Source organism: Cantharellus anzutake (assembly GCF_015039405.1).
Source record: "Cantharellus anzutake strain C23 chromosome Unknown EI90scaffold_37, whole genome shotgun sequence".
NCBI lineage: Eukaryota > Fungi > Basidiomycota > Agaricomycetes > Cantharellales > Hydnaceae > Cantharellus > Cantharellus anzutake.
The window spans coordinates 145,402-172,428 of record NW_024066987.1 but is presented as its reverse complement, the minus strand read 5'-3'; the positions used below and the strand labels follow the sequence as shown (position 1 = coordinate 172,428).

The 27,027-nt window shown below is 48.0% G+C and overlaps 9 protein-coding genes across 9 annotated transcripts; 5 read left to right on the top strand and 4 right to left on the bottom strand.

Moving 5' to 3' along the window:
* Positions 1-5,066: 5,066 nt before the first annotated feature.
* On the bottom strand, positions 5,067-5,615 carry EI90DRAFT_3065644 (uncharacterized protein). Its single transcript, XM_039060890.1, has 2 exons — positions 5,161-5,615; positions 5,067-5,089 (listed from the first exon to the last, which is right to left on the bottom strand). The coding sequence occupies exon 1, from the start codon at positions 5,508-5,510 to the stop codon at positions 5,352-5,354; it is 159 nt and encodes a 52-aa protein (XP_038913988.1). The 5' UTR covers positions 5,511-5,615; the 3' UTR covers positions 5,067-5,089; positions 5,161-5,351.
* A 1,190-nt stretch (positions 5,616-6,805) lies between these two features.
* EI90DRAFT_3017788 (uncharacterized protein) lies at positions 6,806-7,483 on the top strand (the record flags this gene model as incomplete). Its single annotated transcript, XM_039057148.1, has 2 exons — positions 6,806-7,054; positions 7,130-7,483. 2 exons carry the CDS (start codon positions 6,806-6,808, stop codon positions 7,481-7,483), a joined length of 603 nt encoding a protein of 200 aa, XP_038913987.1.
* Positions 7,484-7,704: 221 nt separating this feature from the next.
* Positions 7,705-8,457, bottom strand: EI90DRAFT_3065639 (uncharacterized protein; the record flags this gene model as incomplete). The annotated part of the gene is made up of 2 exons (XM_039060889.1): positions 7,998-8,457; positions 7,705-7,932 (listed from the first exon to the last, which is right to left on the bottom strand). A coding segment is annotated over exon 1 (176 nt), but the record flags the coding sequence as incomplete, so codon positions are not given.
* Positions 8,458-13,506: 5,049 nt separating this feature from the next.
* EI90DRAFT_3065630 (uncharacterized protein) lies at positions 13,507-15,031 on the top strand (the record flags this gene model as incomplete). The annotated part of the gene is made up of 7 exons (XM_039060888.1): positions 13,507-13,577; positions 13,631-13,781; positions 13,848-13,962; positions 14,025-14,236; positions 14,311-14,549; positions 14,602-14,758; positions 14,812-15,031. 7 exons carry the CDS (start codon positions 13,507-13,509, stop codon positions 14,932-14,934), a joined length of 1,068 nt encoding a protein of 355 aa, XP_038913985.1. The 3' UTR covers positions 14,935-15,031.
* Positions 14,850-16,084, bottom strand: EI90DRAFT_3065629 (DnaJ domain-containing protein). Its single transcript, XM_039060887.1, has 4 exons — positions 15,945-16,084; positions 15,863-15,884; positions 15,465-15,809; positions 14,850-15,410 (listed from the first exon to the last, which is right to left on the bottom strand). The coding sequence occupies exons 1-4, from the start codon at positions 16,059-16,061 to the stop codon at positions 15,121-15,123; spliced, it is 774 nt and encodes a 257-aa protein (XP_038913984.1). The 5' UTR covers positions 16,062-16,084; the 3' UTR covers positions 14,850-15,120.
* A 134-nt stretch (positions 16,085-16,218) lies between these two features.
* Positions 16,219-17,452, top strand: EI90DRAFT_3155855 (uncharacterized protein; the record flags this gene model as incomplete). Its single annotated transcript, XM_039066020.1, has 2 exons — positions 16,219-16,224; positions 16,283-17,452. 2 exons carry the CDS (start codon positions 16,219-16,221, stop codon positions 17,321-17,323), a joined length of 1,047 nt encoding a protein of 348 aa, XP_038913983.1. The 3' UTR covers positions 17,324-17,452.
* Positions 17,453-17,890: 438 nt separating this feature from the next.
* On the top strand, positions 17,891-23,211 carry EI90DRAFT_2926464 (uncharacterized protein; the record flags this gene model as incomplete). Its single annotated transcript, XM_039054915.1, has 13 exons — positions 17,891-18,323; positions 18,388-18,439; positions 18,499-18,539; positions 18,597-19,794; positions 19,863-21,028; positions 21,087-21,388; positions 21,439-21,481; positions 21,546-21,736; positions 21,786-21,832; positions 21,889-21,974; positions 22,025-22,307; positions 22,364-22,527; positions 22,577-23,211. 13 exons carry the CDS (start codon positions 17,891-17,893, stop codon positions 23,209-23,211), a joined length of 4,641 nt encoding a protein of 1,546 aa, XP_038913982.1.
* A 1,568-nt stretch (positions 23,212-24,779) lies between these two features.
* Positions 24,780-26,091, bottom strand: EI90DRAFT_3065614 (uncharacterized protein). The gene is made up of 9 exons (XM_039060885.1): positions 25,987-26,091; positions 25,890-25,929; positions 25,647-25,830; positions 25,527-25,589; positions 25,421-25,465; positions 25,206-25,356; positions 25,098-25,156; positions 24,953-25,042; positions 24,780-24,919 (listed from the first exon to the last, which is right to left on the bottom strand). Exons 3-8 carry the CDS (start codon positions 25,680-25,682, stop codon positions 24,953-24,955), a joined length of 444 nt encoding a protein of 147 aa, XP_038913980.1. The 5' UTR covers positions 25,683-25,830; positions 25,890-25,929; positions 25,987-26,091; the 3' UTR covers positions 24,780-24,919.
* Positions 25,758-26,085, top strand: EI90DRAFT_3065615 (uncharacterized protein). The gene has a single exon (XM_039060886.1). It carries the CDS (start codon positions 25,762-25,764, stop codon positions 25,948-25,950), a length of 189 nt encoding a protein of 62 aa, XP_038913981.1. The 5' UTR covers positions 25,758-25,761; the 3' UTR covers positions 25,951-26,085.
* Positions 26,092-27,027: the final 936 nt, after the last annotated feature.

Sequence of the window (27,027 nt, the reverse complement as noted above, 5' to 3'; positions counted from 1 at the left end):
TTGTCAGGCTGGGAAAAGTCTCGCAAAAGAAAGCGATTGATCCAAAATTGGCCAACGGCGCGAAGCCACCATGTAAGGCCCTCGTAACCGAACTCGAAAGGATGGCCCTTTACCGAGGATGCGGAAACAATTTATGCGCCGTGGGCGCGCGCACGTGCGGCACTAAGTAAGTGAAAAACAGCTACGTAAGTAAGAGAGCCTAGGAAAGTGTCTCAGGAAGCTTGCCTCGGGGGAAAGGAACGACGGCGATCGAACAAAGAAAAAGAAAAGAAAAGAAAAGAAAAAAGACTCACCCGGCGGGCATGTCCCCCGAGATGTGTTTCAAGTCGTAATGAGAGAGAAGAAGAGGAAGACTAGTCATACATAGCGGTAATGTTAACGTTGCCAGGTCAGGTGCATGCGGAAGAGTTAATGTTGTTGTTGTTGTTGTCGTTGCATTTCCAAATATGGAATAACTCGCCTGACACGGAAATGAAATGAGAAAAGGAAGTCACAAATCGGGCGCTTACATACAACCGTCATGTCAAAGCTTTCAACCGAAGGAGTATTTCTTTTGAACATCTCGTGTCCCCACGAACGCTCTTCAGTTCTTGATGCCCCCCCCCACCACCACACATGATGGGGATAATAAATCCATGTGTCCCTCGCACCATAACGATCTTACGAGCTCAGTGAAAAACCCCGGGCCCTAACCACGATTTAATCAACGGTTACACTCCACGCGTGGCATCCCCCTTTCCTATATATGCCATGAAATTTCCCGGGGACAATGGCGTTTACACAAAACATAAAATATGAATGATGCGTTCGTTGCGTGGAAATAGCTCATGTGTGGCACGATTGTGATCGGGCTTACATAGTATATCCTGGCCTGAATCGTTATTGCGCCCCAACCAATGCTTAGGACTCCGATGCCAGGACCTTTCGTGTATGCATGGCGAGTTCTCAATCGAAAAATCATCTGGCCACAACTACGATTAGTTTAGTTTGACACATCATGGACCCCCCGGCCCCCGGCCCTCCCCCCCCCCTCAAAATCAAGCCTCCAATACACTGACATGTGGCGTTGTTGATGCGCGCATGGGGATAATGCAAAGGGGGCAATCATTTTATTCAAACATACCCAAAAACGTAGATCATGCGCGGCAAATGTCCATCCGTTCTTCTGATGCGACCACCGACCGATCGTGCATCATCGAAGTCCGGTGATGAATAGATAGTGATTCGCTAGGGCCATACGGAGGTAGTATGTAGTAAGTCGTAGTAAGTACCACGCCGGTAGCTACTTGTACTAGATCACTTCTGCCCGCACATCATCGGATCCAGATCCAACCGGCGGGGGCCATGCATCCATGTACACACACACTACATACACGATTGCGCGGAGGCTGATGACCGTACGTCTTCGATGCATGCTACTATGATAGAAAAGTCCCAAAGGTAACCTCGATTAAGCAAGCTAGTCTACTAGCTGCGGATCCAGAGGTATGGACAGTTGGAAAAACGCATCAATAGTAGTAGTAGTAGTAGTAGCCGGGCATGGAGGCAGCTCCTGGCCTAAAAATGCTGTGTCAAGATCATCGATCGCTCACACACATGACACGATGTACAAACCATTGCAATCGTACAATTCCTATGGCCATATGATATGCCCAATGGCGCAGTTGCTACCATATGCGTTTTTTTTTTGTTTTTAGACGAGCTTTGGTCACGGTGTTGAGACCGGCTCAATAGACTGGTACATGCCAACTTATCCCCATCCGAAGAAGCTTAGAGATTCATAGAATCTTTCGAGTATGACAACTGGTAGGCAGGCGACCAGCCAGCCTCTTATCGGAAGACAACTGGATACCTTGGCTAGCTAGGCCAATTTATCAACTTGATGCAACCGCCACGCGCGCGGGCAGTGTTGGTAGCATTAAAAGAAATGAAAAATTTACTTACTATCTCCGTGATTCCTGCCATATATATACATATATGTCAAATGCCAAGGCGGGATATTATGTACTTACGCACAGTTTAAAGTGCATGAACCTTGATGTAATCGTGAAGTGGTTGGCCCACCCGGCCCAGCACGCACATTTCACAACAGATATATTCGAAAGCGCTTTTACCTTCTAATTGGAAGGCTACATTCTAGATATGTCCACATACCGTGCGTACGGGTGCTCTTGGGTCGGGACCCTATAGTACTACTCACGATAGTATATAGATCCCTGCGCTGCGCGCGCGCGCTATCCAAAATGGGCCATAACGGTGGAGGTATACGTTAGTGCTGCGCATTTCGCGGCAGTTGACTTTGCCATATGCAGGGATGATGATCATCCTCCCATGCAAAACAAAAGAACACGGCCCCCCTAAGCTTGGCCCTAACTTATATCACCGCACGGCTGAAGGAGACGATTGATCGATCGATAGGGTTACTTGGCTCAGTGAGAGGTGTCTTTTGACCCCCCCCCCCCCATCGGTTAAGTACGGCCGCGGGGGATATGGGGTTCATACACCGCGGCTCGATCGATCCAGTTCTTCTACGGTAGTACTACTTTGCAACTTGAACGAACACATATTCCAACCCGACCCAACGACGGGCAAAAAAAAAATGTCTTAGCCATCGTTGATGAATTGTGGTCATGCGGAACGTACCCTTGCTCCAGGGTTCAAGAGACGCGGAACTACTATACTAGTATGGCATGGCATCTAGGGGAAACTGCTGGCTAAAGAATGTGCAAAATGCGCCAATTCTAGCCTTTGCCCAGGGAGATGTTTCACGGAAACCCGGTGCGAATGTGAATGAACCGGACACAAGCGGGTTTGACGGGGTTGGGACCGGGATTGCACATGCGAGGAAGTAAGGAAAGGATGATTCACTATTCATACAGATGACTGGGGAGGAAGTACATAATTGAATTTGCGTTGTAATCAGGTGCGTGTCAACCCCGATTTGGTCGGCCACCCGAGTCAGGGCACATGAATATTGATGTAACCCCATTTACCTTGATTTGGGGAGGGGGGGGGAAAGTACTTGGACATGTATATCAAGGCCGGTAGCCGCAATTACCGTTGCCAGTTAACGGTTGGGCAAAAAAGGACTGCAAAGACGGGACTTTGTGCTTCGATGACCAGTGCGGGTGCGGGTGTTGCGTATGTGTGTAAAAATTACTGTAAACATTTTTCCGGAAAGGAGAAAAAAAAAAATGGCACCTTCCGGCCGCGTTCACGTCACACTAGTCAGGTACTACATACTGCCATGCATAGCGCGCTGATTTAGTGATAGTAATTGTAACCAGCGGAATCGAAGCTCAAGTCTGAGATCGATCTCGATATATTCTACGTCCGAGACATTCGATCATAGAAGGGCGAATCAATGTTCCGTGCTGCTATTTATCGATGGCGAATGATAATGATAAGGACAAAAAAGACGATCAGCAGTACTATATATAGTATCCGACCCTCTGAGTCAAAATAATATTGAGGTACAAGTACGTTTCCAATCACTTGGTGCAAGGTACATTTGCATTGTTAATGTACAGCACGGGAAACTGTCCGGGGGGGAAGCAAAACCAAGGGTGCACGGGCTCGTACTATGAGAGAGAGAGAGAGAGAGAGCGGGAAAGAAGGGGAAGGAAGAAGAAGTGATAAAGCACGTCCAGCTGCGTGCTCAACGTAAGCGGATCGTCTGACCCGCGCGGCCCGGCCTATCCACAAGTAACCGACGATTGACAAGTGAGTATATACATACGGTACTAGTACCCAGCCCATGATTGTTCGTAGCTTTTTCAACTTGGCATCGATACGATCACCCAGTATGCCTGCATTATCATCGCATGTAATGACATGGCCTTGTGACGCGGGTAGTTGATTCATAATTTCAATCACTAGGCAGGCCATTGCGCCACCGGCTGCCTTGCATGGCTCTCCACGCCGTACGGACTACACTTGGATGGCACCCGCATCTCATCTATCCTAGTGGGGTATAGTACAGTTAAGGGTCGCGAAGAAACCCACTAGTAATGTGCAGCTGCAATCGTAAACATCCCCGGGCAATGCCTCTTACGCGTGTACGGTTTATACATACGAACAATTAGTTACCGTGCCATCCTATTCTACCCACGTCATTCTACAACCCGCTAGCAGCTCACCCTTACCCATACATAAGGCATATTACTCAGCCCAACGAAATGGTCCTCCTCCGTTGCCTGCGTCAAAACAATAAGTAATATGAGAAAGAAGAGAAATATGTCTGACCACAGTACTACTGATAGGAATCCGATCCCGCTTTTTGATCGTAGAACTGATTGTTACTTGGGTGTTCCGCTAAAACGTGTGATGGATATAGAAATATGTATATATATATATATATGTCTGCTGTCAAACAAGAAGCAGATGTTGGAAGCTAGCCACGAGGGAAGGGCCGGGTTTCAAGTAGCGTCGGTGGAAAATGATCTGTGATCAGGGTGATTGTTCTTATTGTTCAGGGTCGAGGTTGGGGGGGCGGGGGCGGACTACGGTTTTTGTAAAGATTTGATATGTAATACGAGTTACGTAGTTTGAGTGCTTATCGCACGTTGTTGCATGATGGGAAAAGGAAAACTGTTGATGGTGACAGAAACGAAAGAAGCTAGTACTATAGGTTTTGGGTTTTTGCTTGCTGTTCAGGAGGTTTGTGTATTGACGGGGGGGTCGGTTATATAGAATGAACGGATGGGAGAGCAAAAATGTCCGCATAATTGATTGTGGCACATCCCTCCTCATTCACACGTTTTAGCGTCGTTGACGGTAACTCGGTTCGGTGAACGGAGCGGAGGCTACTAAAAAAAGAAGGCTGTTTACCGTAGCAGTACTAAGTAGTAGTTGCTCCCAGGTAATTGAACACCGTCTCCTCCGCTATGACTTTTATGTCAGAATAAGGATATTTTGTATTGGGATTTCAGGGTACTAGGATGTTGAACGGCGGTGACATAGAGAGAGAGGGAGAGAAATGAAACAAACTTGATTGATCTTCCTCCTCAACCCGTTTTTGGTATGCGGACCGGAGGGGTTTACCGATATACCGACCTTGATGGCGTGGAAAAGATGATTGTTTTCGACCCTGAAAGTAACGAGAGTGAGAGTGCTTCCTAATGTAAGCGATTTGTTGTTAGTGTTGGCGATCATACATACATAAAAGCAATAGGTGAAAATCGATGTCTATATTATGTTTCAAACTCGTTTAGAAGCCAAGCTGTTAGTACCAAGCGTTGTATATATATATGACCGATCTGCCAAGTAAGCGAAGGGGTTTGAGGATAGACAGAAGATTATGGAGGATCACGGACGGGGTTATGTTTTGTGTAACTGTTGCTGTAACTGTTTCAAGTTGTGGGCTCTCCAATTAAGCGCGCGCGCTTCGCAAGAACCCATATACACGATATACACCCTAAATCGGTAACATGCGGAGTGAGTCGCCGACCCGATTCCATGAGATTTATGAACCGTTCACTCTGCTGTGCCCTCTCTCGCTCCCCCAACATGAGCCCCTGACAGGCGCGCTTTTCATTATCGGTAAGCCTGGAGAGGAAATGAGGAGATGCGACATTTTCATCGAGTAAAGCAATAAGGAGAAAAAGTGAGAGTACGTTATGTTATGTGGAGAAAGAAACGAGGGGTGGTTGCCTTGGTTGGATGACGATATTAATGAAGGGTAACGACTGATTCGTGGAGTAAGGAAAGCGCCCCAACCACAGCTCTTTAAGCCGGTGTGATTTCCTTCGGCATGTAACTGTGGATTTCAACGGTAGCTCTGCGTATGTGTGTGTGTGACTGGAGTCTTAACTTTGGCGGCGCTAGCAACGCAAGGCCCCCAAGACAAAAAGCGGACGCAAAGGAAAATCCACTAGAAAATCCCTCATGTCTCAGTTGTGTCGGCATGGGCACGGGGCTGGTAAAATGGGGGGACGAACTTGGCGAGTTTTGTGGAGGAAAGCGGCCCATCCATTTGCACAGCAAAAAAAAGTCACAGGGTGCAGTACGTGCGGGTTGGTTGCCCTGGGGAATTCGGCGGAAGAAGTCCTCTCGCCTCCGAGAAAACGGGATGGGGGCAACTTCCCGGTAAATGGAGCGAGGGAGGAGAGAGAGGAGAGGAGAGATGGGGTCGGTTGACCCAGAAAACTCAAAAGTTGCCTCATTGGTTCGGCGTTGTCAGCATAGAATTGTCAGCGTTCAAAAACAATTGATGGGTCCAGTGTTACTTCCCGAGGGTATAAAAAGTTTTTTTTTTTTTCTTTTCGAGAAAGGGGTATTTTCTTTTTTCTTGATCATACAATCTCAACCCAGATCTTGTTCAGTAAATCCTCTTTCCAATTAAAGGATAATTGGGAAGAAAAAATTTAATTCATTAATTTGCAGACTTAAAAAAGCAAAGTCTAAGCGCTGATGAATAAAATAAAATGGAATCGGTTTTTTTTTTGTGCTACTTAAAATGTATTCAATCGGGTCTTTCCTCATCACATATTCATTCCATCAAAGGCCGGGAGGGTTTGCATTCAATCAATCTAGCATTGGAAATTAAATAAAAAAATATCATGAAACTCCATCGACTGGTCCTTACAAACTCGAGAAAAATTCCGCAATAGCATATATATATATACCTTCTCTCCTCTCTTGCTTTCGCTCTCTCGCCACTCGTTCTCTCCTTTGCCAGTCTTGCCATCGACCCGTTCGAGACCTCCAGCACTGCGAATTCCTCGTTCATCTCGCCACCTTCGTCCCCTCCCCCCCCCCAAATCTCACAAACCTCCCACCCCCACCTCCTCTTATCCCATAAACAATGTCAGAAAAGAAGATCGACAACCATACTCTCGGCATCGCTGCCATTTCTCTCTCAAAATGTCTCGCAGCTGCCCGAATCCCTTACGCGCTTATGGGCGGATATGAACTCGTCTTGTTAGGCGCGAACAGGACTAGCAAAGATCTCGATGTGGAGATTGATTCTTCGTGTACTACGTTTGAACAGGTCATCGATGCTTTCGATGCAGATCCCGAGTTTGCAGTCGTCCCCGGTACTCGACGCGATGCGGTGAGTTAACTACTTACTACTACTCCATCCCTGGCGTTCGATGGAAGAGACTTATTTTTCTATTTCTAATGACAGGTTCGTGTCCTTTGGACATCCCGAGTCGGTATCGACGTCTTCCTTCGACCCGGTCGCTTCCCACCCGAAATACTCCACATCAAAGTCATGAACCCTCACACATCCTACTTCCACTCCGTACCTTTCTTCCAACCGACCGACTTGCTCATCGAAAAGATCAAATGTACCTCCGAACGTCGGAAGGAGATCGATGCGGATGACGTTCGGTTCATCTTCGATACGTTGGCCGTTCAACAGAAGAAGGTCGATATGAGGGTCGTCAGAGCTGGTGTCGCTCCTGCTCAAGTCGAAGGGATGGTGAAGAATCATCCTGCTTTGGGGTATATTGCCCAAAGTTTGCTCAGGAATGCGTGAAGAGAGAGAGAGAGAGAGAGGGTGTTAGGTCGGCATTCCGGACTCTTTTTGTTGCGCTTTGGTAGGGAGGGAGGGAGGGAGGGGGAAAGAAATGACGACATGATTTATCGGGTCACCTCAGGGTCGTTATTCATTCCCTGTGTGTGAATCACAACACTTCGCTCCCCTCCCTCTCCCAACCCGTCCCCTCCCGTCTATCTTTCTTCCCTCCGGTATTGTGATTTGACTCGGCGCTCGCACGGTCGTGTGTCCTCCCATCTCGGAATACCTCCCCCTCCCCCTCAAAAGACCTCAATTTTTTTTTGCTCGCATCAAACGATACCAACGCAACCGCTAGTCGTTTCCCTTTATCATCCTCCCCCCCCCCCTTTTCCAATTGTCACATATTTCCGCCCTCCCGCCCAAACTTTGCCTGTGCATCCTTTGTTTTCTTCATTCCTATTCTATATGTGAGTTTTTCATTTCATCTCGTCCCTCAATCCTTTCTTCCATAACTAACTAACAACCCTTGCAGAATGTAATACGTTTTTTTTGTTTCGTTTTTTTCCCCTTTCTCCCGCTCACGTCCGAATACCCCCAAGTCCAACCCTTTCCCCCTCCCCACCCTTTAACCGTCTCTCGTCTTTTACGTGTATAAAAACTCCGTGGGGTCCCCCTTTTCAAAGGAAAAAAAAAATCTCCTACCTCCCTTCCTATCGTTCTTGCAAATTAGGGGGTTTTTTTTTTTTTCCTTTGCAGGAATCCGGGGGGGTATTTCGTCCCCACTAATCAACTCGCAATACACCAATAATTCGTAATATCCTGTTGCCATTCCTCGTTACCTCTCCTCTTTTCGTCTTCTCCATGTTTAACATCCCAACCGGTCTTGCTCATCAAACTTTTTCCTTTTTTTTTCTTTCACTCATCTCATCCATTCTTGATCTCTTTTACACACGGTACAAAAATTCAAAGTACAAACAAACAGACGCGCCAAGTTCAACTTGCAAATGCCTGCAATGAATGATTTTATGTCACGGCTGTTGTTCAGTGCGGATGGAGGGCTTTGAGTAAATGGTAGAACGATGAATGATGTAGAAGGCGAGAGAAGTGATGGTAAGGGGTTTTGCGTATGATTATGAGAATGGGATGACAGCACTACTATAGTAGTGGAGGGTTGCGGGGGGGGGGGACGTTCGCATGTCATGTCACACCATATCATATCGTGTGGATATTGTGCGTGAATATGCGGTAGGCGGATATGAAGCTGCGGTTGGGATTGATGTGAGCTTGTTACACAGCATTTGTACTAGCTCGTTATATGAAGCTGTATGTATTAACGATGTTAATAGAGGTATAATTGCTGGCGACATGCGACTATGATCTAGGTCAGTTTTGGCCCGGGTGGATGGGGAGGTTGGCGCTGTTTTGCGCTGGCATGCCGGTTGTGGAAAGGAAGGAACATCCGTCGCCACTAACGTAGTACTAACGTTGCATTGGACTTGTGTTACTATATGGAGGTTGGAAAAGTTTTCCGCACATTGTTCAAGGTACCTATCCCAATTATTTTTGCGGGATCAGCGGTGCGACCTGGGCGGTGACAGCACTAGCACTAGACTAGTACTAGTGGCACCGGCAGTACAAGTAACTCGCGAGGTACCAATTCAACAATACAGTCGCGTGACCAAATGGAGCATGAGCTTGCCCAACATCTTCGAATTCAACATTGTATATTGTGGCGCGCGCGCGCCTTCCTTCCACCTCCGGATCCTTCCTTGGTCTTTTTTTCATCTCTTCGAAAAGTTCCTTTTGCGCTAGTGGCGGCTTTCTTTGTACTTCCTTCATTCAGCCAACAACAACGTTGCAGGTATATAGTACGGTATCTAATCCATCCATCCATCTATCTATCTCAGGCCATTGTAGCACCTGGCAGGAACCGGCGAAGGGGATCGAAGGGGGCGGCTTGCGCTGGTTCTATTGTATTCGTATCTGCGCCCGTATCGTATTCGTGGTTGGTATTATATGTAAATGAACGGAGGCGCGGGCGCGGCTATGTATGCATGCATGTGTAAGCGAAGGGAGGGGGGATGCTTCGTCCCGTATAACATCGTACGTACAAATAAGACCCCCTCATACATCAAGTGTTAATTAATTTCTGAACGTGCCATTATTTGCGCCGTCGATTCTGAAAAAGCAGGTTTCATTATGTATATCGCTTCGAAGCCTAGCCCACGCTACGCACTTGCTTCTAGCTTGCTTCTAGTTTGCTTTGTCTAACTGTGGCAAGGCTAGCTAGTGCTGCGCTGGTGTGGAATGTATGTATAGAATTTGTACCTCAGCTGGCGCTGGCGCTGCTAGGCTAGCTTCGCATCTCTTAAACTTCTCGCAACGCGTGCGCGCGGCAAGTGACGAGTTATTATCACGCTCCAAATTTACGCTCAGGCTCGGAGATGTTCTTGCATGCATGCATGGGAGAGTTGCATGCACTGTGTATATCATATAATCTGCCATTCACAGACTCGAAAGTCCGACTAGTTGTTGTTTTTCGGTTGTTATATGTTGCGCTATCGATCTTAGGCGCACCCATACGGGGATATGACTCCATGACATGAGTGTGTGTATGTGTGTGCGTTCGTGCATGATAACACCTGGGACATCCTTTTTCAACCCCTCCCCCCGGAATCGTCGATGCTATATGTGATCCGTGGCCCGACGTTAATTACATACCCAATCAATTCTTCGCGCAAAACCGGGTACGTATGCTCATGATCATGATCAATGCCCAACTTCCTCTCCTCATTATCAGTTCTAGACTTTGATATGTCGCTAATGGTTGCCCTGGCCTGGCTTGGGTGGTTATGCGGCGCCGCGGGGCGGCGACGTTTCGCCAATTTTACTTGAAGGAAAATATTGATTTCCGGATCCGACGTCTTCGTCTGTTCATTTCAACCCGCGCAATTCCACGTCGTAGTGCATGGCTAATTCGGACCCAGGTGAGTACTAGATGAGTTATATTTAGATTATACAGTACCGAGGCCCGTGCATGCCCGCTCGTCAAGGTTGACATGCATGATGGCTTGGAACCAACTTGGGGATGTGCCATTACTATTAGCTCGCGATCATCATGCATGCGCGTAACCATGCCTAAGACAGCTGTGAACATGTTACATAAGTGATTGTCGTAGCTAAATAAAGAAAAAAAGATGATTCGAGTCCGTGGATCCGGAGTTGATCTAGGTCAAAGGTATGTATTACATTACTTATGAGATCTCTCATAAGTTCTGCTGCAAGAAGATAGGTTTTTTTTTTTCGCACGGTCGATTGTTACCCCACGTATGGAACTGCGAATCTTGCATGGGAGATGTGATCCATGGAAGTGTTTTTTTTTTTCACGGTAATATGCTGAGTGGAAGCACATTTATTCAGCTTGCTCCCTGTTCAACTGCAATGTTTTGTTGATCAGTATTTCCTTTCCCGTGGTATGTACTGCATGCAATTTGCCCCCCCCCCCCCTTTGCAAGTTCGGAGAACCCATCGGCCATGCATGTGTTGGTTCATCGTTGTTGTTGTTTTTTTTTTCCCGGCCAATCCTCCGCCGATGGCCACTCTGGCTCAATAGGGTATGTATCTGGTTTCCATGTAATTGTACGATTAGATCTTGGACCCTAAGTAATGTAAGATGATATGTAAACAATATTCATCAGTTTTTTGATGAATGGGGATCGATCGAAAGCTTTCCGCCGAAGTCCGTTCGCAATGCCAAAAAAAAAAAAAAAAAAAAACTCGTCATTTGTGCCTAGGGTACGGCAATCGGTTGCACCCGAGTTACAGTTTTCTTTTTTTTTCCTTCTTCTTTCCCCCCTTTTCCTTTCCACCGCTAAATGCCCAAGTGATCCGAGGGGTTGGGGTTGTTCCATCCATGGACGGAGGGACACGGGTATTTTTAAATTTACTTAAACGCAACAACAACAAAAAATGGTCCGAGCGCGCTGAAGAACCGGGCGCAGCACTTTTTGGTGATGATCAGGGTTAATGACCGGAATGATATTAGATCATGCGTTTGGGGTGAGGGGTCTAGAGCCAGCCTGGTTGTTGCCCTTCCGTATCGTGAGTCAGGTACGGAGACAACCATTCGAAGATCCTTTTTTTATTTTACCCTTGTGTTCATTTGTCTACTACAATTCATTATTTCTCCGACCTCGAATGGTTTTTTTGGTTCAAATGATTCATGGACCAGCTTAGTGACGTCCTTGTCCTTGCCCCCCCCGCTGTCACCCTCATGTCATCATGTTTCCTCGCTCGACACCTTGAGCTCTTTATCCGTTGGTTCGCCATCGTGTTGAATTTGTCTTGATTTTTCCATCACGCATAGTTGACAGGGGATCACGCAAGGGACGTGGACGTGCGCGCTCATATGCCAAAGTAGGGAAGATAAAGTGAGTTCAATGAGACACATCGGCGGAGGCTCACGGAGCTTGAGGACAACAATTGCAACACGATAACGATGTATTGACTGGGGCCACCATGCACGATATCTGCACGATTTAGTGCAAGGGTCGCAATAATAATAATGTTTGAAAGTGAATGGGATCAGAGCGTCCGCCGTCAGGGATGCCATGCAAAACCTTGTGCCATGTATAGACGATTCTCCCCCTTGTACACGTTGTTTACAGCAGTGGTACGAGCGTAGGCGATCCTGTCAGATTTTTGGAATGGGAGCCAGCCTGGCGGAAACGGAATGTTCGTGCAAGGTGATCGATCTCGGAGAGTCCAAAATGAGGTATGCTAGCGCCCATTGATTTTTTTCTGGAAGTTGAGGGTTGTGCATGGACACAGACCCCTAAAAGAGTCTGAAACCCAGGCCAGCGAAAGGATATGGTAGTAATCGTGCTCTTCATTGATAGCAGCCCACCGGAAGTTGTGAGGAGTTTACGTACGGAACGCCTATAATGACTGCGGGGGGGCTTGGCTTGAGAAGGCGATAAAGTGGCCGATGCAAGGATTAGATTCTGACGGACAATAGTCATTGGATAATCAAGGAAATTTGTATGCTAGTTTTATATAAAGGTAGTGACGTTGAGCCTGACCGAGCGGTGGTCGCCGTGACCAAGAGATTGCGATTGATTTGTGAGGTTGTCCAGTCTTCTGGGTTTTTCAGTTTTTTTTTGGGCACTTGCCGGTGGCCGTCGATGGGTTGCTTCCCAGGGTGTTTTCATCGCCATTATTCATCCCATGGAACATGACCAATAGTGGAAAGATTCCCGGGTAGTAGCTGGAGAATCCCTCAAAAGCTTCCTAATGTGTTGTTTCTCACAACTGATGAGGCGCGCGGCTCGCTTGTAAGCGATGGGTGGTAGAGCATACTTTGAATGGTAGGGTTTCCCCAGAGATTGCAATGCACCTTGATCCAAAAATGGATTGAATGAACCAAGAATAGGTGGCCCGGCCTACTTCCCCCCCCTCGATATAGGCGCGAAAAGGAGCCCCGAATAGAGAGGCTCGATGATACGCGTTCACATGGGCTGTGCCCGTCCCTTTCAGTAATGTAGGTAGGCTGATTTGACGCTTCAATCCCTGAATGCTAGCGCTCGCCTCTGGGGGTGAATCGGAGACAGATTGATACTTATAAACTGATCCACAATGGACAAGCATAGACGTAAACAGGAAGCGTGCGACGTTCACTGGCTATTACGTTTCTCCATTAGTTGAGGCGGGCGTCACTATGTATGTCGTTTCCAAGCATCCCTAGGAAATAACAGCCTCTGCTCTTCGGACCGTATTGCGCGACCGCGAGAGCCCCGGGGGGCCTTGTTGACAATTAGGGGAGGCTTTTTTAGGCCCTTCACCTTAACAAACAGATCCGCGGAACAGCTCGGGCATGGTTAAGACAAAAGACCTATCACTGAGTGGTGAGAAGGACGGTGCCCAAATGAACCAATGAACGCTTGATCGGACCGTGGGAATGGCGCGGTGAGTTGGTGGGAAAAAAGAAAATAAAGGTAAACAGAGCCCACGCAAATGTCAAGTTGAACAAGTTCTGCAGTTTGATGCATTCGGGGGGATTGGCACGCAATAGGCTAAGCACCACACCCTCAGAGGCGGAATTGTCCCTAGAACGGTATTATCGTCTATTGCAGGCACCACTTGTGATTCATGTTCTAATCTCACTAGTCTCGTGAAGCTGCATCACCAGGATGAGTTCCTTAGCGAGATATCGCGTGGTTTTGCGGACCGGGTAACTTCGGCGGACCTCCAGGATCCTGAAATCCGTGATTCACGTACGAATCCACGCGTTCTGGAGCACCGAATCAAGAAGCAAAAGGTATATAGATAGCCGCGGTTCCAGTCAGGGTATTTTTTACGGCGTGTGTTTAATGTCAAGCATTAGGGATACGCAAAATGGTACAAACTCAAATACAAGCAAGTGGTCGCAAAGAAAGAATTTCTTCATCTTGTACTATCAGACCCAGAGAGAATAACACACGGGGATAACGAGGATTTCAGTATGCAACTATCTTTCCAGCTGCCGCATGATGAGACTCTGTGCTAATCCGTGCATAAAAAGGAAAGCTCAATCTGCAGCATAGGGCTCAACTTGAGTCTTTGAAGCAGACTGTCGAAGATGTTTGTCTCCAGCTTGACAGAACCTCACACGCCATCAAGGATCGCGAGGATGCTGTCAAGTCCGGACTCGAACTAGGCCGTGCTATCTCCCAGAGGATTAAAGATGCAAAGCTGGAGTTGGCCAGAATGCGAGCTTTGAATCCAAACCACAAGGTGCGAGTGTTTGTTTGTTTGAGGGGGGGGGGGGGTTTGTCATCGCTCACTTATTAGTAAAACCATCCATTTAGAGATTACCAATCTCCAAGGTCAATGAGATGCTGGAAGCGCAAGACGAGCGTTTGGTTCTCCTCCATGACGAGGATTCGAACGTAAAGGCACAAGTAACGAATACGAAGGGATCGATTGCTCTGGCTATGAAAGAACTGGAACGCCTCCGCCCAGAGCGAGCTAGGCTCGAAGGCTCCTTAGCTCAGCACCTCCGCGAGAAAGCACACCAGCAATCTGCAGTCACGAATCTATGCGTCTGGTGAGTTATGACCAGTGAAAAAAAAACGCTTAGCTCAACCCACGACTATAAGGCGCCGAGCTCTAATTGAGCTGTATTCCAAGTCGATCGGGTTAGATGAGGTAACAGTTGCTTCAGAGAACGAGCTGCATCTCGTGTATTCGAGCCCCCTGTCCTACACCTTGTCTATTATATTCAATCCTGCCTCTCAGCGTCTGGTCAGCGCGAGGGTGAGTTGGGGTATTTTAATTTTAATTTTTTTTCTAGACACTCACTTCCGCAGATTCTTGGCCTCGATATTGACATCTCTGAAATGGTTGAAGTCGCCGTGGATGCAAACGACGTTGTTGGATTAATTAATAATGTGCGTAGTCAAGTTGCAGGGACGCAGTCTTGGGATACATAGCTAGCAGATATGTAAGCAATGTGTAATTTACCGTCTCTATTTTACACCCTTGGCCTTGCCGATCACTACGTAGCTGTGCAATCAGCTTCTTGCTCTGAGACACGACCATTTCTATGGTCGTTTCACGCAGTCGATTACCATATAAACTGTACAATTTGGGATGCTAGAGTGCCGTGTGTCTTTCTGCTATCCCTCTGCCGATGTCCCTGCACCCTTAGAAAGTAGTGAGATGTGCATGCCTTTGAACCGGTCTTGACTGGCAGATGAGACAACGTTGAGAGCATCGATAGAAGATATAAATGGAATAAGTGCAGTAATCACATCATCTCCACCTCCTGAGTTCTTGCGTTTCTTGCGTGTCAACACGATGAGGTCGGATTTAATTTCTCCAAAAGAGGAGAAGAATGCGGAAATTGATGAAGAATCGACTAACGTGGGGAACTTTGAGGCATTATATCGAATACGAAGCGGGGTATCTGCAATGATTGTCATGATGTCACGAGATGAGTGGTGTGGACAGGGGAGCGCACCTGTAGCCACAGGTTCAGTGGCACTAGAACGGCTGTCTGCTCTGGATTGAGGGGCATGGCTTTGTAGTTTTTTCATTCTCTCCTCCAGGAGACGCTTGCTCTCCTCTTTTGCTTTAGCCAGTTTCTCGCTGGCTGCCGCCGCACGCTCGACATCACCAGCCCTGAACTTTTTCGCAGCGCGCTCGCCTGCTTCGAGTTCTTCCTGAAGAATCTTCCGCTTGGAGTCGTGAGAGGCTAGGCGAGCTCTTCTAGATTTGGAGATTCGTAGTGATTCGTCTAGCGCTTGTCTCTTAACGGGATCTTGCAATAGTTCGTAGGCGGTTGTCAGCTCATGAAACTTCTGGCCTGGTGCGTGAGTTGGGACAATGATATAATGACAGAGTCATGATAATACGTGCCTGCCTCGGGGTCGTCGGGATGCTTTAAGAGTAACCCCAGTGAGAGGGAGCTTCGGTGGTTTAATCGCTGAAAGACACTTACCCGGTCAGGGTGGTATTTTAAGGATTGGCGCCTATACGCGCGTTTCAAATCACCTTCTGAGACATCCTCAGCAACTCCTAGGATGTCATATGCAGAAAGCGGGTCTGGGTTGCTCATGGGTGGGCACAGCCACTTGCAACAGTGCTCAGTGCTCACGTCACACACGTCACACATGTTAGATATATGCCCTTCGCTGAGAAATATAGACTCAGTCCTATTATAATCGACGCGTAAGAGTAACTGAAGACGCGCAGGGGAGAAGAAGTTGTCTTTAATGACGGTTGGCGTTCCCTCTCGGTGCTACGTTGATGTGTGTGCTGAAACTCCACTCTCTTTAGGTTGACACCGAGGATCCCTTAGACTTCCCTAAACTACCTCACGAGATTCTCCTCCATGTAATTGCACTGTTGGACTCCAAATCTTTAATCGCAGCCATGGGTGTGAACCGCTTCTTCGCCGATGAGATTGAACGCATCATTTACCGTTCGATCTCGGTGAGCTCGACAGACGGCCGTCATGGGAAGATTCGCGCGGCTCTGGTGAAAAAGCATCAGCGAACGGCGTACGTTCAGAAACTCGAGATCATCATGGATAACCCTACGACGTTTACGTCTGAGCTTGTACTCACCACCTTTGTCAATGTCCGTTCGCTCAGCATCATCCCATCTTCGAAAAACCGATCTACGCCTGCACTCACTTCGCTCACCCAGTGCACGTTCCCTCATCTCACTCATTTCCGCTCTACGTGGAGTTTGAACGATCCGAGCTTCCGCACTTTCCTAAAGGCACATTCATCTCTGAAGCGTCTCGAGTTGGGAAAGTCATTCTCGACATTTATGCTTCCTACGTCGTTCCCGCAGTCATTGCTTCCCAAACTTGAAGAGCTAGATGGACACTGGTCAAATGTTGTCCGTCTTGTGAAAGGTCGACCTGTTTCACGCATCTCAATCCGGAGTGCGAACATGGCATCCTACGTTCCTCACCATCGCCTGGAACGGATCTTGCCAATCATTTCTGATGGTTCGGGTTCGGAGCATGGAGTTCAGCGACTTGCGGTACACGTGAAGGAGATCGATCCCTCAGTCGTAAGTCTCATTGCACGGGAACTTCCCAATCTTACTGCGCTGGAGCTCGTGGATTGTTCACATATGGAATTGGAGGACACCGCCACATTACTGAACAAGGTGAACGGTATCGCGGAGGCTATGCGAGGATTCAATGCACTGAAAGAGATCCGAGTAAGTGGTGTCGTGTTGCCAAGTTCCGCCGTTTCGCGAGATCTTGCCGAGGTGTTGGGCCGGTTTTCAAGTGGACTTGAACGCTTTGTGATGGATAGATGTACTTGGGTTCGTCGAGATGATGGTTGGGAACCTTACTAGATTGGAGTCTGTCATCTTTGTTGTCGTGACGATATAGAACTATCCCTGGCTTGGCGCTTCTAGTTACGTTAGTCTTTATGTGTGAATCATAGGCAGTACACAACTTGCATAGGTTTTGTTCGTTGGCGGCAGCTAGCTACTTGCACCTTTTCTCCTTAGGCGTCACATTCTCAACATCGGACGTCGCGATTGAGAAATCCTGTGCCTGCTGTGACGAAAGCAATTTGATAATTGATTCATTGCCATCTCAATTCAATTCAAACCTTACAATCGACGGCAAGTTCCCGTTGATGCAAGCGGCACAGCTGTTTGGGCCGCTGGTTGCTGCACTGTGCTGAGCCTGTGTCTCCTCATCCACTGTCTTTGCGGTCTCTCTGTTGTGACATAGTACCATAACTTGCTCGTTGTACGCGCTCAAACTCTCCAGAATTCTTTTCAATTCACTTGCTCAAGAAGGTAGGAACAGGGTTGTCTTCTTTCCGGTCGCTCAAATGTGTTCTCAGTGCTAGTAGTCATCTTGTCACAGCTCCTATCTTTCTTCCGCTTCCCATCACAGACGACGCTAGGATGTCTTTCTTTCGACGGCATCCGGCACTTGAGGCAGCATCCCAGGAGGACGCTCCTCATGCAAACAACAACGAGGATGACGAAATGATCGATCCAGCCCTTCGCCTTCGAACCGTCCGCACCGCGGCATCTGTCATTGCTGAGTCTGTACGCACCGAAAATCGGCGAGAGAGATGGAGGCGAAGACACGGCTGGAGTATGCGCCGAAAAGGGAGCAGTAAAAGTGGACGAAGCATCCTACGACCATGGGCTCATGAGGATTCTACCCAGGATCCGAGGGATATACCAGCGTCTGAATCTGCCGGAAATCAAGGCGCCAAACATACAGGTTCACGTAGAAATATTTATATGAACACCTCTTTGTCCCCATCCGAATTAGACAACAAAGGAGAGCCTAAAGTGCGATTTCCAAGGAATAAAGTTCGGACGAGCAGTGAGTAAACAGTTTATTTCTGTTATTCTTGTCATACGGGTTCTCACCAATGTTCACATCACAGAGTACACGCTTTTCACTTTCCTCCCTAAGAATTTGGCGGAGCAGTTCAGCCGGTGTGTTGCTTTGTGAAGGGGACTTCGTGATGGATTCTCATTGTATTTTCTGCGTTTAGGATTGCTAATCTGTACTTCTTGGTGATGGTCGTTCTTTCCAGTACGTTTTTCATATTCCAAGATCCTCGGATTTTGTTCCAATGCTCTTGCCGCGCAGTTTTTCCCGCCTTCGGTGCTGCGGCACCCCAAATCTCCATGCTCCCTCTTGTCTTCATCATTAGTGTTACCGCTCTCAAAGATGGTATCGAAGACTACCGACGCGCCCAGCAGGACGACCTCGTGAACAATTCCCCCGCCACCAAGCTCGGTGATTGGAGGAATGTCAATCAACCCAAAGATCCACGCACATGGTTGGAGCGGACTTTCCGACTAGCTCCTCCTCCGGGCACAGTGACTAAGGGTGTACGCAAGCTGCGAGAGAAGGAGGCGTCTGAATCCATTGCTATCATCCTGAGACGTGAGGGTGAATTTCAGATTGAGGGTTCTAATGGGCCAGGTGAAATCCCTGCCCAACATGATCCATCATTCCCATACCCTCCTGGTCATCCGAATGCGAACGTGTCTGTATCAGCAATCATTCCTGATGAATCGGGGCGGTCACCTGTTGCTAATTCTTCACAATATGCCATGTCTACGCGGGCGCAAAGTAGTGACGGCGTCATCGACTGGGATACCCAGATCACAGGGGCAGCTCACTGGGAACGAACCCTCTGGAAGAAGCTGGAGGTCGGCGATGTTATCCTCTTACGGGAGAATGATCAAGTGCCTGCCGACATCGTTGTGCTCTCGACGTCTGACCCCAATGGCTTATGCTATGTCGAGACGAAGAATCTCGATGGAGAAACGAATCTCAAGCCGCGACGTGCATTGAAGGCCACTTCATCCATGTTGTCCGAAGAAGACGTTGAACGGTCTGCCTTCATTCTGGACGCCGAGGCCCCTCATGCTAATTTGTACTCCTTCAACGGCGTGCTCAAATACCGCTTAAAGCCTTCCGCTGTCAATGTTACCCCCTCCGCCCTTTTACAACAGGAGCCCGTGACGATCAACGAACTGCTCCTTCGTGGTTGTGCGGTGCGTAACACAAAGTGGATTATTGGCCTAGTTGCGTTCACCGGATCCGACACTAAAATCATGCTGAACGGTGGGGAAACGCCCCATAAGCGTAGCAAGATTGAGACGGAGACGAATTTCAATGTCATTGTAAACTTTGCCCTATTGATATCACTGTGCTTGATCGCTGCTCTTGGGAATGGGTTTTATTATCAAGACGCGGACACGAGTGGAGATTTTTTCTACGAAACGAACGCCGCCCCGTCGACAATTCCTTTTGTCGACGCAATCTTTACTTTTGCGTATGCACCGCTCATATAAGCCTTGAGTACTCCACGACTCACTGTCTTTGTTTTTTCCTTGTACACAGGTCTGCCCTCATTGCTTTTCAGAATATCGTGCCTATATCTCTCTTCATCTCGATCGAACTCGTTAAGACCATTCAGGCGTACTTCATCAATCAGGATATTGACATGTATCATGAGCCCCTCGACACCTCTTGCGTACCGAAAACATGGAACATCTCCGATGATCTAGGCCAAATAGAGTACATCTTCTCGGACAAAACAGGGACACTGACCCAGAACGTGATGGAGTTCCAGAAGTGCTCAATTAATGGAGTTGCTTATGGGGATGGTATCACAGAGGCCATGCGAGGTGCCGCTGTCCGTGAAGGCGTGACACAAAGTATGACGGTCCAGGAACAAGACGAGCACATCCGACTACTTAAGGTGCAAATGATCTACACCATGGAAGGGGCCTTCAGTAATCGATACCTGCAAAAGGACAAACTCACCCTCATTTCAACCAAGCTTGCGGACGAGATGGCAAATCCGGATTCTCCCCAGCTACCTCACATAATCGCTTTTTTTCGCGCTCTCTCTATCTGTCATACCGTCTTAGCCGAAAAACCGGAACCTCATGAACAACCCTTCCTTGTCACTTACAAGGCTGAATCGCCCGATGAAGCTGCGCTGGTCGGAGCTGCCCGCGATGCTGGTTTCCCATTTATTTACAAAGGAAGCAAGGGCATCGACATCGAGGTTCTGGGTCAATTAGAGCGCTATGCCCCCCTGCGCGTTCTCGAGTTCAATAGCACACGTAAGCGGATGAGCGTCATCGTTCGGAATCCTGAGGGTCGTATTGTCCTTTATTGCAAGGGCGCTGATAGCGTCGTCTACGCCCGTTTGGCGGCTGATCACGATCCTGATACGAAGGAACGCACTGCCAGCGACCTTGATGCTTTTGCAAATGGCGGTCTGCGAACTCTCTGCGTAGCATACCGATACTTAGAGGAAGGAGAGTACGAAAAATGGGTGAGGGCCTATGATGCTGCTGCGTCTGCGGTGGAAGATCGAGAAGAGGAAATCGAGAAGGCCTGCGACATGATTGAGAGAGATCTTCACATCTTAGGTGCCACAGCTTTGGAAGACAAGCTGCAAGTAGGTGTGCCCGAGACCATCAAGACACTCCATCAAGCTGGTATCAAGCTCTGGATCCTCACTGGTGACAAGGTTCAGACCGCTATCGAGATCGGTATGCAATTTTTTGCGCACGTTCTCAATCATATTCACTAACGCCGGCAATATCGCAGGTTTTAGCTGCAATCTTTTGACGAACGCAATGGAGATCATGATCCTTTCAGCTGACTCGTCGGACACGGCAAGACTTCAGATTGAGGCCGGCTTGAACAAAATTGCATCCATGAGTGGACGTGGCAGTGCCAACGGGGAACCTCGGCACAGTGGTGGATTTGCTGTCGTCATAGATGGTGACACGCTGCGATACGCTTTGGATCCCACCTTAAAACCGCTATTCCTCAATCTCGGTATTCAGTGCGAAACTGTTGTCTGTTGCCGTGTATCTCCTGCCCAAAAGGCTCTTACCGTGAAATTAGTGAGTCCTTATCCTTCTGACTTCGTACCTCTTTAAGCATGTTCCGTTAGGTGAAAGAGGGACGCAGTGCAATGACGTTGTCCATTGGAGATGGTATGTATTACGATCGATCAATCTTTCTCTGTATCACTACGAGACTCAAAGTGGCCCATCGCAGGGGCCAACGATGTTGCCATGATTCAAGAAGCTAATATTGGCTGCGGTTTATTTGGACTTGAGGGGTCCCAGGCTGCTATGTCAGCCGATTATGCGTTCGCGCAGTTCCGTTTTCTAGCCAAGTTGGTACTTGTCCATGGAAGATGGTCATATCAGCGCATTGCTGATATGCACAGCAATTTCTTCTACAAGGTTCGTGACTCCATTTCTAGGGTTAGGAGGTTGCTGACAGCCGATAAAGAATGTGATATGGACATTGGCAATGTTTTGGTTCCTCATTTTTTGCAAGTACGTGAGAACCGCATTTATTGGTGGGTGTTTGGAGTTGCTGACTTGGCGTTTAGCTTTGATGCGACGTATCTTTACGATGCATCATTCATCATCTTGTATAATGTTGTGTTTACATCGCTTCCGGTAATAATTCTTGGAGGTGAGCAGGTGATAAGCGCATGTAATCTTAACTTGCTGAACTCGTATTAGCTTTCGATCAAGACCTGAATGCAAAGGCAACACTCGCGTTTCCTCAGCTGTACAAGCGAGGTATTCTCGGACTTGAGTACAGCAGACTCAAGTTTTGGACCTACATGTTTGAGGGCCTGTATCAATCTCTCGTCGTATTCTTCGTCCCATATTTCTTTTGGTCGATTGGTCCAGCTGCGTCGCATAATGGTCGTGGCATTGAATCACTATCTGATTTCGGTACAACTGTTGCTGTGGCCGCGATTTTCTCTGCAAACCTCTTCGTCGGATTGAGTAATCGATAGTAAGTTTTTTGTTCACGTTCACTAAACGTGCATCATCAACTGACCCATTTCTTAGTTGGACCATCTTGACCTGGATAGTGATAATTGGATCAATGCTATCGTGCATTGTGTGGATTGCCGTATATTCTCAGTTTGATACTTTCACCGATGAGATCAACATCCTTTTCAGTACGACGAGCTTCTGGAGTGCTGTCTTTTTCAGCGTTGTTATTGCGATTGGTATGTCTGGTGTCATCACCGGATCGTCTAGGCTAACTAGAAAGTCCAGGCCCTCGCTACCTTGCAAAGGCCTGGTCCCAAATTTATTCCCCCCTAGACAAGGATATCATTAGAGAAGCATGGGTTGCGGGAGACCTCAAAAAGCAATTAGGGATCCGACACCGCTACCGCAAAAACCGTGATCCGGAAGACGCAGGCTTTTTAGACAAGGAGCAATACAGTGATGAGAGCGAGCGTAACTCTAATGCTGAACCAGCCCCGTTGTTCTCAGGGGATACAGGCGGACGTAGAGATAATACATCCCATAGAACCCTGACTCCGGCGCCAGCAGCGTCTCAGAATTCAAGAACATTGACCCCTCTTGGCGGCAGCGGGAACACTGCCTCTCCATCCGCTTCATACAGCTCTGCTTCGGCAATCCCTGTCCCATCCCCACAAATACAGCATGCATCGCCACCGTATCCATCCCCCCAAGTACACTCTGGCATTATTCGTGGTTACGTCCCGGAGGACGTGGAGATGCGCCCGGTTCGGTCAACCGCTGGCTCTCCCCCTTCAGAACCATTGGATCTAGTCCAGCCTTCCTATTATGACCAGCGTGACGTCGGCCTTGCTCACTATCAAGATCCTCCGAATCCTCAACCGCAAGATAATGGTGGATATAGTGTACCTAGAGCGCTGTAGCTTCCAATTTTCGTTGCGCCGGTACCCTCGACCTAGGACATTTCTGTATGTTTTGCACTAAACCGTGAATAGGACTGCTTATGCTTTCAATGCTGTATTTTACTTCGCTTTAGTTGCTTTTTGATATCTATGTTGACCACAAATTTCGTGCCCGTGACCTTCACTGACTCTCCAAAAAGCATTCATCGTACGATTATGAAGGGGCTAGGTTTCGGGGGGCTGGCAATTGGTTGTCGCTGGGTCTAGGAAGTCGAGGTGTGTTTGCTAGCTTTTTGCTTTGTTCCCCAAACACTCCATGGCAAAGGATAGCGCACTGCATCTATGCCTCACTATTGGCATCGCCATCTCCTCATGCCCGGTTCTCTGTGGACGCCCTACGGCTGAAGCATGCGTTATCCACACTTCATGCAACTCCAATACGTGGATGCTGACTGTCTGCCTTGCGCCACTTATAAACTTAGCTATCTGATCAACCACTGATGGGAATGTTAACGTTCAAACGGTGATGGTGTTAGCAAGCTATGCATAATATGTACATGTAAAACCGGGTTCCAAGGCATTGCACAATGCGATGTGATGCCGATCAGCGCGATTGGGCGAAGGACTCATAATGCCAGCAGTCCCTTGGTAATTGCAAGGTGCATGATATGGAACCCTCACATTAATTTCACGCGAGAAAGGTGCAGTATCCCTTGACCTGCACCTTGCCAATTTGTCCGATTCGTGGATCAATTGCCTCGTCACATACCGGGACGGCAGCGTCGTGTTTCGCACCGCAACAGAAGACCTGCCTCGCACTAGCCCTGTGTTGCTTTAGATTGTGTATGATGAATAAAGCGTGTCTGTGATGTTGCGCAATTGCAATCTGAGACAAACAAGCTGCCAAAGACGTTGTGAGTCTTCGTAAAACGGATTCCTGGATTTGAGTGCTTCAGCAAGGTACTAGGCGTCTAAAAAAGAAAAGAATGACCTGAAGCGACGTCTAGCTGCCCATGGAAGATGTTGGATTTCGTCACCAAGGTTGTGGGTCTGTGCTAAAGTTGAGCTAGGCAGCAGTCGAATCCTACGTATGCAAGAAGGGGGTTTTACAGACTTCCGGTCCGCGGAGTGGCGAGCAGTTATGGGTTGAAACTTGCCGGCCAGACACAACGCAAGAGAAAATGGACCTGATAATTTCAGCTTCTGGCAAAATGGTGACGCTTTCATTGCATGTTCCAATCCGCTGACTGCTCATATCAAACGCCCACAATAGCGACTTGTGGATCAGACAAACGATGATTCTACCTCCACCGGCTGCTGGCCGGTGTCGATTTTTGGGGAAGGTTTTCCATCAAATTGAGGGGGGGGGGATGTTCTGGCGCTTGAGACAAGAGGTTCGCAATATCATTCATCCCCAAGCCACATTTCCGAAGTTGCATGGTCGCATGACGTTGTTCACTTCTCAACGGTCGGAGCAATCCGCGCTGCTATGTCTCATAAGAAGAGTCTATGATATTGAGAATCAGAAGCAAAGGGGAGATACGGAGAGAACAGAAGGGTTAAAGAGAGAATGATGGTTGCTTAGATAAGTAGTGATCCCATCGTCACTCGAAGGGTATAAGAGGGGATCCATTTGGCCCTCAACGGGGAGCAGTGCCATATGGCTACCACTTAGCCTTCGCCGATCTGGCGTAAGACCACCCCGTTGTGGCCGTATTCTGGATCTTTCATCGTGTTGTGCTCGGCTAAGGGGTAAGAGGCATTATAAGACGGTATCAGAGGTAGGCTTCTGCAAGGCACGGCTTACGGAGATGGTTGGAGTACGGATGGGAATAAGATTGATCGAACTATTCTGATGGAGGGCCACGAAGTCAAACCTTGGTGCGTAATATATAGAAGAAACCTACCCCAGGTGTGGCGGTATCAGCACGGCCCTCCAAATTCACGGACTCCATGAGCTCCGAATCTGCAGGCTGACATCAGGCATATGTATCAAGTACCGAGTTCTCTCATACCCGGGATATCGTTCGGCAGCACGAAATGGATTGAACTTAACGCCACCGAGCCAGGTGACGGAGAAATCCTATCGTCCATGTCCACATTGCGATCCTGTGGAGTACTCCGTATGATCCGTATGATGGATAAGACGTAGATCATATAATACAGCTAGTAAATTGGGTCCCAGCGTAGGATATCCATGCACATCAGCACTGCGGGAAATTAGACTTACTTGCCCTAGTACCGGGGATATAAAGTCCAAGGCCGGACTGGTGGGCTGAAGAACCAAGAAAACTCAAGGTAAGCAGCGCTCGAAATGTTAATGGCTTGTTACTGACATAGCAAATGATCAAAACCCCCCGCGGCACTTGGAGAACGAAGACGGATAAAAACACCAATATCTATAGTATATAATCGTTAGTGTGCGATCTTGGGATGATATAAGAGGACCTATGTACACATCGGACTGCTGCCCTCGACACAAGACGCTGCATCCTTCCAGCGCTGTGCCCCGAACTTTCTTCAAAATGCTTATTAGCATGATGAAGAAATTGCAGACACGAGGCGCAGGCAATGACGGAGCACAAAGCGTCTGCGAACGCGCCGGCAGCAACCCAGTATCGCCATTTGAGACTCTTTGAGCTGACAGAAGAAGATATTGTTATGGAATCAACTGTGTGGTTAGAGGGCGCGAGACATACGGTGTTTTTATCGTCAGAGCCGCCGCATACGAGAAAACCGCTGAGTATGACAAGCCAGTGAACAAAAGGTCGTATGGATGATGTGAAAATGGCGCACCCGACTGAGCGAGGCACAGAAGAACGATGGCCACCAAACAGAGTCGGAGTCCCCCTTGTATATATCGCTGATACACCGAACATATACACCTTAGGCTAAGCGTACTAGGGATCAGGGGAATAAGTTTCCATAGCGAGAGGAGAATAAGGGGACATACCGAAAACCGAGGTACACTGAGGTGCGGTTGTGTTTAGCTAAAGGTAAAGAACATCGAATCGGTACAACTTACAATATAATGCACACGCAGAGAATATTGACATGATCCAAGAAGAGGCCCCCAGAACGCGCATCACCTCTTCCCTCAGCGGGTAAGCTGGAGAATGGATGAAAAGAAAGTCCTCAAGAGTTGTAGAAAGGTCTCACAGATACCAGCGCAGGATATGAAAATCAACAATCCGACACCTGAAAGGGGAAGAATGAACTTGGATGCCAATCGTGTAATTTTCACTCCGTACCGAGTTGGGCTAATTGGGTTGGGATAAGTCCCAACGCCACGGCATAGTTCCAAGCGGAAACAGGAGCGCAGGTACTTGAACGATGCATGCGAGCGATGAAAAAGAGAGAAAGAGAAAAGAGTGTTACAGTGAGTGTGAACCCCATGACGGCCCAGAGGTTTCTATGCACATATCCTTAAGATCAGATGTGTATCATGCTTGTGGTATCACTCACTGAAGCATTGAGCCCATGAGTACGAAATGGAAGGGAGTGTTGTGTGGTGGTTCAAGGCGGAGTTAGAAATCCGAGAATTTTCGGATACAAATCACCGGATGCTGGAATAATTCTGTCAGGGAGCGTGCAGTCGCAAAGGTCATTTGGGCGGCGTAGGGGGAGCCTCCGGACTTCTAGAGACTAGAGACTGTTGCTGCTCCTCATCTTTTCATGTCCAAGACAACGTGTGGCACGGAATGGACGATAGGACTCATGAAGGTTAGCATTCCAGTTTCTTCAAAGCTTGGAAGTAGTTGATGTTCAACGCAGTTGATGATTTGTTATGATGAAAATACCCACTTAGGGTTAAGATAAGTGTCCAGTTGAAAAATA